Consider the following 13,847-nt stretch of genomic DNA (forward strand, 5'->3'; position numbering starts at 1 on the left):
ACTTAGAATTGAGTTATTAAAACAACAAATAAATAAAAACAGGGAAAAACTGGTTAATAATGTGGAAGTATTTTTTAAATAGGTTCTCTTCATATAATTTTATCATCACCTTATTGGAACAAAGGCCAAAATTAATGCCAAATTTAAGGAGAAAAAAAGAGATATTATATAATTAAACAAATTAAGCAATTAAACAAATTCAAAGCAATTGATGCCCCCAAATGGTAATTGATTAAAAGTACATATATTAACATGTATTATCATCATTTCTCAAGGAAGTTTAATGATTAATAAATCAATCCTCACATCAAGGAACCCAAGAGAAGTGGTAAGGCACCTCAGGCAGCAAATACTTGATCCTCTTGCCAAGCAGAAAGACATGGAAGTCAAGGAAAGAAATCTTTCAGAGGAGGATAATGGAGGATAATGAACATTATATCATCATTAAATAACAAATGGTGAAAGGAAGGTTAATTTTACAGAAAGCATGGCAGGAGAATTTATTAAACCAAGTCATTTCAAGAACATTTAAAATTATGAAACTGGATGAAGGAAAAAATAGATGAAAATTTAAAAAGATTTGTAAAATCAGCAAATTAAGTTTCCATCATAAAAATTAACACATGTTAATTTTACTATCACAATACCCAATTATCTACACTAAGAAGTAAAAGTAGCACCAAAGAAAACAAAGACAAGAAAAGAAGTATACATAAATGTGATTCAGGTTAGATGTAACACAATTTTAGGCTATTGAAAAATCAATTTTGAAGAAATTCAAAGTATAAGAGAATAGCAAAAAAAAAAAAAAGTAGAATGGATAAAGAAAATATTATAGATGTTATTTCTAATGAACATGGTTGAAAAAATATTTATCAACTACCAGCCATCATGACTACTTTTATTTACAACAAAATCTTTATGAAAATAATGTAAACATGTTAAGTGAATCATTAATTAAGGCACAGGAAATGAAAACATCGACTTTGCAAATGATATTCTCCAGCAGACTGCATCTTTATAATCACTCAATTAAATAAAAGCTATAGAATTAAAAGTTATGTTTTTTTGAGTATGGAAAACATAAGTTTTCATAGAGCAAAAATCATATTTCTTCTAAATTCTGACAATTCATAAATAATGAAAAGAGATCAGCCTAACTATCCATTTAGGAAAAACCAAATAAATGGAAACTAGCATGCATTCAAATGAAAAGATGATAAAGCTAATCATCAGTATATATCTATATGTAATACACATACATTTATATATACACATGTACTGAGTATATGTGTGAGTATGTGTGTGTGTATACAGAGAGAGAAAAAAAGAGACTAGATATGCATGTGTGTATAATTATAGATCTTAGACAAGTATTGCAAAAGTCTGTCCACCATAACTTAATGTGGTAATAAAAACAAAGCTATATTTTGATTTTACTTCACATCACTCTCTAGCATTATCAAAACTGAGTTTATCAAAAAAGACATTCTAGCCCACAACCTTTACCACAGCTTGTACTTTTGTACAAAAGATCTGAACATATCAAATTATATCAAGCCAGAACAAAATGTGTTTCATATCAACATATAATACCTAGGTCTTGATGTTAGGCTCCTAAGAAATTATCTTCCCCCCCCCCCCTTCATTCTCTTTTTCTAATAGCAAACCCTCTGTTTGCAAACAACAAAAATGCCTGAATAACCAAAAGAGGGATCTGTATTTCAAGATAGAAAGTCAAACCCTCGTATTCTTCTTATTTTTCAAAAACATAAAAGTCATTTTTACATAGTTCATTTTACTCTGTCTTTCATAAGGAAAAACAGTATGAGATCAGACCATGGGTGATGAAATAAGAGGGGAACAAAAGAAAGATTTCTGTAAGCTCAAGTTGACATACATTGAAATATCTTCTGACCCTCTGAATTTATTCCTGACATTTTGAGTTTTATGCTTGTTTGTTTGTTGGTTTGTTTTTTCCTGGTGCACAGGACTATATGCAGCTTTTCTTTTTTACTTAAACTAAAAAGTCTAGTTCCTAATTTAGGAAAAATGGTACTCAATTACATCCTCATAAATAGAACTTCTGCAGCTCAAATTAAAACCACACATTCACGAGGTGTTATTCTCTGGATCAGCTTTTAGCTGAAACTGGGCTCAGTGGGATTTATGTGAACCTGAAAATTAATAAATTGGCATATTAGTTGTAAAATATAAGGAATAAATTTCTTGTCTTTGCCAAATGATCCATCTGGATTAGTGCCTGTAAAAGTTCAACTACATCTGTCTTCACTGAATTTTTAAATAATGAAATCATAACCCTTCTACTAAGAAGTTTATTAAACTCTCCTTTGATTAATGCTGCTAACCCCCCTGGGAAGTCAGATGTGTAATCAATATTGCAAGCACATCCCCCCATATTATTTGGAGAACTCCAGCTGCTAGGTCACTTATTACAAATGTATCATTTATATTCATGAACATGGTAATGCTGTTTAAAACTTTTAATCTAACAGAATCTGAATTCTATCAATCAGCCTGTCCACTCTAAATCCTAAAATGAAGTAGAAGAGCCATCTATCAGATAATTAATACCTTCATACTTTAGTACTTTTTTAATATTGATTTCATCATTTGGGGTGATTCCTCTACCAATGCAAATAGCAATCCCTTCATTCCTTTGTAGATAGTAAATTGCTATAACAAATATCTCATTACCTAGTAACCAAATTATGGATGATAAGCCTCTCTAAAGTTAACTAATTGTTTGGACAACAAAGAGATCTTGTTACTGGGCTCACATTCAAAACTTTTCAGTTGATAAGACCTACCAGAGCTTATGCTTCATTGGTCCTGTAAAATGCAAAGTCTAAAAATTTTCTTTCTACATCAAGATGAGAGTTATGTATAGGACTTTAACAGACTGCGATCTTCATGAGCAGAAGCAAAAGGTAGACTTTTTTGCTACTTAGAACAGTTTTAGCCAATGTGATCTAAGACATATGATTACAAATCTCCCAAACTGAATCAACATACCAAGATGGTTACTATTCAATAGTGAAAATAATAGTGCAGGTAGGACCCATGATAATACTTGAGAGTCAGAAACACAGGAAAGCAGCATGGTGTAGGGGAACCCAAAGTGTTGTTGAAGTCAGAGGACTTGAATTTAAATCACCCCCCTTCTATTCCCCCCCCAAACCTTTACCATCTGTGAAATCTAAGGCAAGTCACTAGACTTCTTTATAACTCAGTTTCCTCTTCTGTAAAATGAGATATTGGCCTCTGTCTTCAGATCCTAAGATGGAATTGATGTCCTTTGACATCCTTTCCAGCTTGAAATATTTAGTCATAAATAGAAGGAAAACTTGTGTGAAGGAGCTTAAGGAAACTACAGTATGCCAGCTTGGTAGAGAATGATGAAATAGACCAGAAAATAGCAATAAGATAAACTGATTGGATTCCCCAATATGCACAAATGATTCAATACAGGCTAGACTACTGGCAGACTACTTTTGAATGGACAAATCCAACAAAATATTGGGAATGTTAGAAGGCTAGAACATCTCAAGAGATCAGAAGATGAGGATAGAATGAAAAAGTATTGTATATCTCAGGCATTCTTTATCCTTTCTAAGAGGAACTTAAAGAAACCTCCTTTATCTTACTACTCTTTTCCTCTGTCAGTTATTGAAAAGAGGCTGGGCAATAAGAGTAGGAAGTGCTCAATATCCTTCCTCAGTCCTCAGATAAAAAAGATTAGGGACAGAGGGGTGGGGCAGAGGTAAAAAAGTAAGACACCATCACCCATTTTGTGTACCTACATAGAGCAAATAAATCTAATCCAAAACAACAGCCAAATTTCAGGTACTCTTTGATCAGTTTTTTTTAGGTAGGAATTTTCACCCATTTACCATAGTAAATTCTATAACTATCCTGCCTTTCCTCATACTATCATATTAAGGAATCAGATCTTAAATCTTGCATATCAAAGTATTCACTTTAAAATGCCATCATTTCCTTTTAGTTATTAGTGACATAGAATAATCTAGAAGTAATTAAATAACAGGGTGTGTGTGTGTATCTCTGTGTGTGTGTGTGTGTGTGTGTGTGTGTGTGTGTTTAAAAAAAGAGCTTTGCAGGTCTTCCCATTAGTGTTTTACACATGGCCCACAAGTAGAAGTATCTTATAGTTTTTTTTTTTTCTTTTTTCTGTCAAATGTGTACACATATTGAAGTACATTGTTAAGTTACACATTCAGAGGATGTAAGAAAGTAATGTAAGAAAGTAATCATAGTTATGCCAAGTAGAAAGAACTCTCTAAAGCACAGGACAAATGCTAGCCATATGAATATGTTTGCCAATGAATTTTGACTTGACACAGCATGTGGTTTTGTTCTGGATTTTGCCACAAGGAAAGCCCTATTTAGAAATCATCTAAAATAAAGTTACTTACATATATTTTTGAAAAAAAAAAATACTTTAATTGACTTGAGTGCAGCCTAATTTTGAGCCATACTTTTTTAGATAAATAAGATAGAAAACCAAGAGAATCAGGGTAGAGTAGTAGAGAAAAGGCAGACTTCAGGGTCAGGAAGAATTAGATTCAAGAAGAGCCTCAGACACTGATATATACAGGCTGTATGTCCCACTTGTACTGGAAGACAATTCTATATGTAATAAGTTGTAGAGTAAGGATCAATTTGTATTGGTGGACAGAGGTTTTTACCAGAGTTCTCTACCAAAGATCATAAGTTGTGTAAATTTATGGTAATACTGATACAGAAAACTGTAGAAGGTTTTTCAAAGCACTTCCAGATCATTTTGTAACAGCCCTCCAATAGAAAAAAGAATAATCATAAGATACTATTGTTTGATGTTTGATTGTAGTGAAATACTAGAATCTAATTCAGAGATCATTCATCCCTATAAGTTTTCTATAGACCACACTGAGTTTCCACAGAGTAGCCTGATTGTCAGTGGTAGCTGAGAGTCATCAACATTTTCATTGGTTACTGAGCTGTCACACATTTTTGAGTTATTTTTTGACTCTTATCTTGACAGAACTAAAATTTGGCCTTTATTCTCTCATTTCAATCTGATCCATGTTTGTAATGTTCTTGGCATCCATTGTCGCAGTAGCAGAACCAAAAATTCAATGTTCCTCGTAGAGAATACAACCAAAAACAAAATGCACTCACTGATGGATGCCAATCAGAAACTATAGGTCTCCTTCAGAAATTATTGAGAAAGGTCACAATATGTAAGAAAGAATGAAAGCAGCAGCACTGAGACCTTTGGGATTATTTCCCACTCACCATAGATGTGTCTTAAAAGTCAGTGCCAAACTTTGAAATGCCATTATTCAAGACATATTTCTCTGGATCTGATAGGGAAGAAATATTTTTCTGGATAAGACACTGAAAACAACAATTAATTTAAATATGGTCCCTGATACTAGTTATGTGTTATACCATGTCAAAAGTAACCACTTAATTGATAGATAGAGTCAAACTCCCTTCTTATTGTATAAAGAAAATAATCAACTGAATGGCTGAATTGTTTGCTTTTAACCAGTTGAATCATTGCCTAATACAATTCAATTCTATTCTATTCCACAAACATTGAAGGTCCTTCAGTGAACAAGCCCTTTACTTCTCTGTGATGTGGCAATACATATTTTAGATGACTAAGCTGACATGTACAACTTAAAGAAGAACTACATAGATGTATTCTTGAAAAGAGGTTGTGAATTGTCTGATGTTTTTTATATAAATAAGCAATTTTACAAAAGAGATAAGTATAAATATATTAGAGCATTTTTCTATTTAATGAAATGCTATTGTGAATAATTTTATTAAAAATTGGATATTTCTGTGCTGATTTGAATTCAGAAAAGCTGTATTTGAGTTCTGACTTTATTTCTTGCTACTTCTGTGACTTTTGTCAAGTCATTTGCCCTCAATGAACTATATTGTGCTGCTAGTGGGATGAAGCTGGCTCAACAACCTCTAAGGTTCTTTCCCAGATCAAAGTCTATGACCTTATGATCCTTCACCTTTATAAATACCTAATTAGTGTTTAGTATCTATCAAAATTTCTATATTATATGTTTATATAAAGCAAGGAGTTTTAGAAAACTACAAAGTCAAATTTCAAAGAAACAGTCTTCTCAATTCAAAAATATTATTTCAAATTGGTTATATGACTAGCATGACCCCTAATTTGACCAGTGGGTTCCATTAAATGATTTAAATTCATAAAGACACAACCAAAGTTTCAGGTCTTCTACCTGTAAAGAAAGAGATGTTTCCATGCTTCATAAAGTACTTCATAAAATTGTTGAAATTCATTAGAGCTTTCAAAATCTTCCTATGTCTAAACCTAATTTTCCAGGGGAAAAAAGATAAAAGCATGGCACCATTTTGATGCTCTGATAATAATACCTCTCCACTGATGATTTTCAGGTACCAAATAATGAACTGTATGTGTAAATTAAAGACCATAGGGAGAATCCTATTCCCTGTATTTAGAGAATTCTGCTGGACAAAAATATACTTTTCCTGATACAGATGAATTCAAAAGTGATTGTCCACTAAGTGATTCATCAGTCAATGCAAGGAAATAAGACTCTTGTTTGCCTTCCTAAATGTTCCAATAAGAAGCTATCGATGAAATGTGAAAGAGATGTGGCAATACACTAAAAATCATTCATCTTATTTCATTTTTTTTATCATAACTATGATGTTTTATTGCAAGCAATATAGTAAAATGCAGGAAGTCTATGACAGGTTCTCTTGCTGTACTGTGACAGAAATGACTTGTTCCAATAGAGGTTTATTATTTCCATTTTTTCTTAATACAGAACCCAGTGCTGCTCCTACAGATGTCAAGGCTACAAGTTTATCTGTATCAGAGATTCTTGTTGCATGGAATCATATTAAAGAGAGTCTAGGAAGACCACAGGGATTTGAGGTATGAGCAGAATACCAGAATAATAAGCTTTGTTGTTTTTACTCATATAGCATTCTCCTAAAAATGTTGTTTTGTTATACTTCAACAGAATACTATTTCTCATATTATATGATAATGTTTAAAAAAAAAGTCTTCATAGGAGAAATGTATCCCTTTTTGACATAGACAATATAGCTCACATCTATATTAAGCTCATATAGATCATGTAAATTATTATGAAAATTCAAGCAAAATTCAAATTATTGTTAAAAGTGATGACACAAACCCTTAAGTTACTATCAATAGTATAAAGGTTTAAGCCAGAGATGGTTTAAATTATCCTTATGTCAGGGCTCCCATTGATTAAATTTTATAAGCACACAGTTATCCTCTCATTGCCTTAGTAAATATGACCTCCAATATTGAATTTCCAAGGGTGGCATGAAAATTTAAGAGATCAATATTTATGGAGCCCATATGGATTTTTTTCCTTATGAAATCTTATTTCTTAAAATGATTCTATCAATTTCAAAATCATATTTTTCATTAATTCTATTACTTCAGTAAATAGCCTTCACAAAAACTAGAAGATATATATATATTGAGAGAGAAAGATCAAGCATTTTTCAAGCACCTACTATGTGCCAACTGTGTATTAAGTGCTGTGTATTTAAATACAAAAATGAAATAGCCTTTACCCTTAAGGGTACACATTCTATGGTATTCTAAGGTATTACATTCTATGCACTTCTTTGACCAATATCAATAGTATTCTTCATTTGTCAATAGATAATTTATTGAAGTCCTTCATCCTAAGGAGATCAAAGCCATAAATAAAAGCTCTCCAATCATAACTAATCATGGTAAATTATATACTGAATATTATGCTAGAGTTAATTTGGCTTCAGATCTCACCTTTGACACATGTGATCATCAAGACTCTTAACAAACTTTGTTTCTTCATCTATAACATAGGAATCATAATATCTGTCCTGTCTAGCTCACAGGATTGTTGTGATATGTGTAATATGTATGAGGTGTTTTGTAATCTTTAAAACTCTATTTAAATATCAGCTGTCTCAGTGTCTTCATTTTGTAAATTTGGGATACTACTTGCCCTGCCTCCCTTAAAGTGCTGTCATGAAGATTAGTGATATAAAGAATATGAATATCATTATAAATTGCAAGTGCACTATTCAAGTGTGAGGAAATATTGTTATTAATATCACACAAGAAGAAAGAAAACAAAGACAAATCATCATCCTACCAAAGATTTTAGTTGCCTTTAATTTTTAAATCTGACAATTACAATTTCTAATTTTTAAATAAGATTTCAGTGAATAACTTATACAAGCTATCCTGTATTTACTCTGCTTATATTCTAAATTAGTTTTCAGGATATGTATATGCTCAAAATTACATATATGTTTATGTGTCTGTAGATGAATACATGGACAGATAGACCAGCAGACAGAATATATATTCTGGAAACTATATATTATATTGAATAATTTTATCTTATATCTCCTAGAAAGTATGTATACATGTATTATATATAACATGCATACATGTATAAATTTTGGTTAAGATGATGGCAAATAACTTCTTGATTAATACTCAGTCAACACATTTTGATAATAGTAGTAATGAAGATTGTGTGTTACTACTGATACTTAATAGGTATAGTAGTAAAACTCTTAAATATCTAAACTATGTGTTTGTATTATTTATAAAAATCCTGCCTCAATTTATCATTCCCTACTAGTAATTAAATAGTGTGTTCTATTTGTTTCATGTCAGATACCATATCTATATATCTATATCTATATATAGATATGGGGTGTGTGTGTGTGTGTGTGTATATATATATATATATACACACACACACACACACTACATATATATACACACACTATATATGTATATATATATATATACACTATATATATGTATATATATACACACTATATATATGTATATATATACACACTATGTATATATATACATATATATATATGTATACACACACACACACACACACACACACACACACTATATACTTTTTCAATACAGAGACCTTTGCATTCCCTTATCATGTCCATGCACACTAGCTGGGATCTTACAGCAAAGAATTCATGCTGAAAATATTTCAAATGGACACGTGTCAAACTGACAACTCATCCCAAGCAAAGGGAAAGCAGCCTCAAAGATATGAACAAAATTTCACAGGAATGAACAGAATTTGAAGACCTTAAGACATAGTTAGTGGAAATTCAAAATATCAATTCATTAGTGGCTAAACTACAAAATGTTGTTCAATTCAACAACAATGGCCAAATGTGTAATGTCCCACACCTAAAACAAATATTACTTTAAATACAAATTGATAAATAAATATCATTACTTCATGGAACATATGACAGGAAAGTTATTTTATTTTAATTTTAAAATTTTTTAATAATAGTTTTTTTAATTTTCAAAATATATGTCCCCTCCCCCCAGATAGCAAGTAATCAAATATTACATAATTGTTAAATGTTAAACATGTAATTCTTCTAAACTTATTTCCACATATTATTATACTGAATAAGAAAAATCAGATCAAAAAGAGGATAAAACAAGGAAAGGAAAAAAAAAAAAAACAAGCAAACAACAAGAAAGGTAAAAATACTATTCTGTGATCCACATTCATTCCTCATAATCCTCTTTCTATAGTCAGATGACTCTGTCTATCACAAGTCTAAGGAACTGGCTAGAATCACCTCATTATTGAAAAGAATCAAATCCATCACAATTGATCATCACATAATCTTATTGTTGCTGTATACAATGTTCCCTTAGTTCTGTCACTTAGCATCAATTTATAAAAATCTCCCCAAGTCTTTCTGAACTCATCCTGCTTATCATTTCTTATAGAATAGTAATATTACATTACATTTATATACTATATAACTTATTCAGCCATTCCGCAACTGATGGGCATCTGCTCTGTTTCCAGTTTCTTGCCTCTACAAAAAAGGGCTACTACAAACACTTTTGCACATGTGGGACATTTTCCCTTTTTAATTATCTCCTCAGGTTATTAAAGACACCACTGGATCAAAGGATATGGACAGTTTGATAATCCTTTGGGCATAGTTCCAAACTGTTTTCCAGAATTGTTGGATCATTTCACAAATCCACAAACAATGTATTAGTGTCCCAGTTTTCCCACAAACCCTCCAAAAATTTGTTATTATCTTTAAGGAAAGTAATTTCAATCAGGGTCAGTGTAAAGCAAAAATTGAAGTACCTAATTTCAATATTCTTCCCTTATGTTAATTTTTCCCATATTCCTTTCTTTCCCCTTTAATTCCCAATGACATCATCATTGCTACATTATCAAAAGTAGTTTCTTTATAGCCTTTTGAAATTGTCTCAAATCATTATACTTCTGAAAGTAGTTGTCATTCACAGTTTGTCATCATAAAATATTGTTGTTGCTGTGTAAAATGTTCTCTTTATTCTGCTCACTTCATTCTACGTTAATTCTCACAAGTTCTTCTTGGTTTTCTGAAAGCAAATTTCTCACCACTTCTTATGACACCACTTCTATTGTGTCATTCCATTACAACTGATGCACAGACTTATAATCCTTTGGGAATAGTTCCAAATTGTTCTCCAAATTGGATGGATCCATTTACAATTTCACCAGCATTTTTAACCTATCTAATAGTTGTGAAGTAGAACCTCAGAGTTGCATATAGCATTTTTTGGTCAATAGCGATTTAGAGAATTTTTTTTTATATGACTATAGGTAGCTTTGATTTTTTTTTTTTTGTCTGAAAACTGCCTGTTCGTATCCTCTGACAATTTATCAAATATGGAATAACATCATAGTTTTATAAATTTGACACAGTTCTCTATATATTTAAACATTATGTTCTTTATCAGAGATACTTGCTGGGGGAAAAAAATTCCAGTTTTTTGCTTTTCTTTGGATCTTGGATGCATTAGTTTTGTTTGTGCAAAAACTTTTAAATTTAATGTAATCAAATTTATTTATTATATAATAATAATGCTCATAATGCTTACTATCTCATCCTAAAAATTTCCCTTATCCATAGATCTGAAAGATAAACTTTTCTATACTTCCCTAATTTGCTTATGCAATCACCCTTTATGTCTAAGTCATGGATTCATTTTGATGTTATCCTGAAATTTGGTATGAAGTGTTAGTCTATACCTAATTTCTGCCCAATTGCTGTCCAGTTTTCCTGATACTTTTGTCAAACAGTGAGTTCTTATCCCTGAAGGTGGGATGTTTGCTCATCCACTGTTGTATATTGTGTACTTAAAACTTTTCCATAAATCCACTGCTCTAAGTACCATTGTTTTGATGATTGCCATTTTTTAATACAGTATGAGATTTAATATAGCTAGCCTGCCTCCATTTGCCTTTTTAAGTAATTTCCTTGATATTCTTGACCTTTGTTCTTCCAGATGATTTTTGTTATTTTTCTAACTCTATAAAATATTTTAGCAGTCTGATTAATATAACATTAAATAATTACATTAATTTAGCTAGACTTATCATTTTAATGAGCAATTAATATTTTCTAATTGTTCTGATACAACATTATTTGTATGAAAAGTGTTTTATAATTGTGTCTTTAGAGTCCCTGCATTTGTCTTAGCAGGTAGATTACTAAGTATTTTATATTGGCTATTATTTTATTTTATTTATTTATTTATTTTTATTAAAGCTTCTTATTTTCAAAACATATGCATAGATAATTTGAAAATTATCTAGTAACCAGGCTTAACAACTATGTGTTCCAAATCTTTTTTCCCTCCCTTTCCCCTATCACCTCACTCATAAAGCAAGCAATCCAACGTATGCTGAACATATGCAATTCTATATCTATTTCCACAGTTATCATGCTGCACAAGAAAAATCAAATTAAAAAGGAAAAAAAAATTAGAAAGAAAACAAAATTCAAGCAAACAGCAGCAAAAAAATAAAAATACTATGTTGTGATCCATATTCAGTCCCCATACTCCTCTTTCTGGGTGCACATGGCTCTCTTCATCATATTACTATTGGAAATGTTGACTAGTTATTTTAAATGAAATTTCTCTTTCTATCTCTTGCTGCTGGGCTTTGTTGGTAATATAATAGAAATAGAAATAAATAGATGATTTATATGGGTTTATTTTCTATCTTGTGACTTTACTAAAGTTGTTAATTATATCAACTAGTTCTTTAATTAATTTTCTAGGATTCTTTAAGTATATCATCATATCATATATATAGTGATAGATTTTTTTCCTTATTGCCTGTTCTTATTTCATATATTTCTTTTTTTCTCCCCTATTGTTCTTGCTAACATTTGTTATATGATATTGAATAATAGTGATGATAATGGACATCATCACTTCATCACTTCACACCTGATCATATTGGGAAGGCTTCTAATTTACATTATTTATCATTTTAAGAAAAGTTCCATTTATTTATGTTTTCTAGTGTTCTTACTAGGGATGAAAGTTTTGTTTTATCAATAGCTTTTTATTCATCTATTGAAATAATCATGATTTCTGTTGGTTTTGTTATAGATATGCTTAACTATTCTGATAGTTTTCCTAATAATGAAGCATGTTATCTATGTTTCTGTTATAAATCCCACTTGATCATAATGTATGATCTTTAAAATATATTGCTGTGTGTATTCTCCTTGCTAGTATTTTATTTAAAAATTTTGCATCAATATTTTAGGGAAATTGGTCTATTGTTTTCTTTCTCTGTTTTTGCTCTCCCTGTTTTAGGTATCAGCACCATAATTGCAAAAGGAATTTGGTAGGATTTATTCTTTCTTATTTTTCCAATATGAAAAAAAAAATTAGGGAAAGACATGAGTCCTACCAAATTCCTCCATAGGAATTGATTGTTATTTAAATGATTATTTTGCTGGGTGCAGCTGACAACTCTATTGCAATTCTGGATCTTAGCATTTATAATTAATCAAAAGGGATAAAGGATTCTATTTGCAGTTCCAAAGCAGAGAGAAGTATTATTATGGGAAAGCAGAAGACCTAGTCACAGTTCAAGGATCATGAGAAATGACAAATGCTAGAAAATATGAGAGAAAATAGATATAATAATAAACTGTTGATGGCATTGTGAATGGGTCCAATTATTCTGGAAATTAATTTGGAATTAGGCATGGGTAAAAAAAAAACAAAACTGTGGCATAAGACTTTGATGAAATACTATTGTGCTTAAAGCAATGACAAGAGAAGTAGTTTTAGAAGGAAAGAAAAATATTGCAAGACCTACATGAACAGATACAAAATGAAGAAAGAAGAACTAGGAGATCATTGTGCATGGTACCAGCAATATTGTAATGACAATCAACTATGAAAGATTTGGCTTTTCTAATCAATGCAATAATTCAAGACAATTCCAAAGGACTCATGATGAAAAAAATGCTAGAAAACATTGATGAATTTTGAGTGCAAATTGAAATATAATTTTTGCCTCATTTATTTTGCTGTTTTTGCAAAATCGTTAATATGGAAATATCTTTGCATGACTTACATGTATAATTGATATTTTGCTTTTTTTTTCAGTGGTTTGAGTTGGGGTGGGAGAAAAAGACAATTTGGAACTCAAGATATAAAAATAAAATAATTTTTTTTTTTTAGTTTAAAAAATTTTAAACTACAACAAAATTTGCTGTAGATGGAAGGTCAAGGACAACTTATAATAAGCCTCAGTTTCCTCAACTGTAAAATGAAGATAATTTCTCTAATATCAATATCACAAAGTTGATGAGAGGATTAAATAAAATACTAAAAGCAAAATGATATGTTAACTTTATACCACTGCTTAGATTTCAACTTTATGTTC

General features: G+C 30.8%; 1 protein-coding gene across 1 annotated transcript in view; it reads left to right on the forward strand.

Moving 5' to 3' along the window:
- CNTN5 (contactin 5) overlaps positions 1 to 13,847 on the forward strand; it is an 853,760-nt gene that overhangs the window by 805,183 nt on the left and 34,730 nt on the right. The window contains exon 18 of the mRNA XM_051986848.1: positions 6,867 to 6,976. Within this exon, the coding sequence (XP_051842808.1) occupies positions 6,867 to 6,976 (110 nt within the window). The remainder of the gene's footprint in view (positions 1 to 6,866; positions 6,977 to 13,847) is intronic.

Source organism: Antechinus flavipes, chromosome 3, assembly GCF_016432865.1.
Source record: "Antechinus flavipes isolate AdamAnt ecotype Samford, QLD, Australia chromosome 3, AdamAnt_v2, whole genome shotgun sequence".
Lineage (NCBI taxonomy): Eukaryota > Metazoa > Chordata > Mammalia > Dasyuromorphia > Dasyuridae > Antechinus > Antechinus flavipes.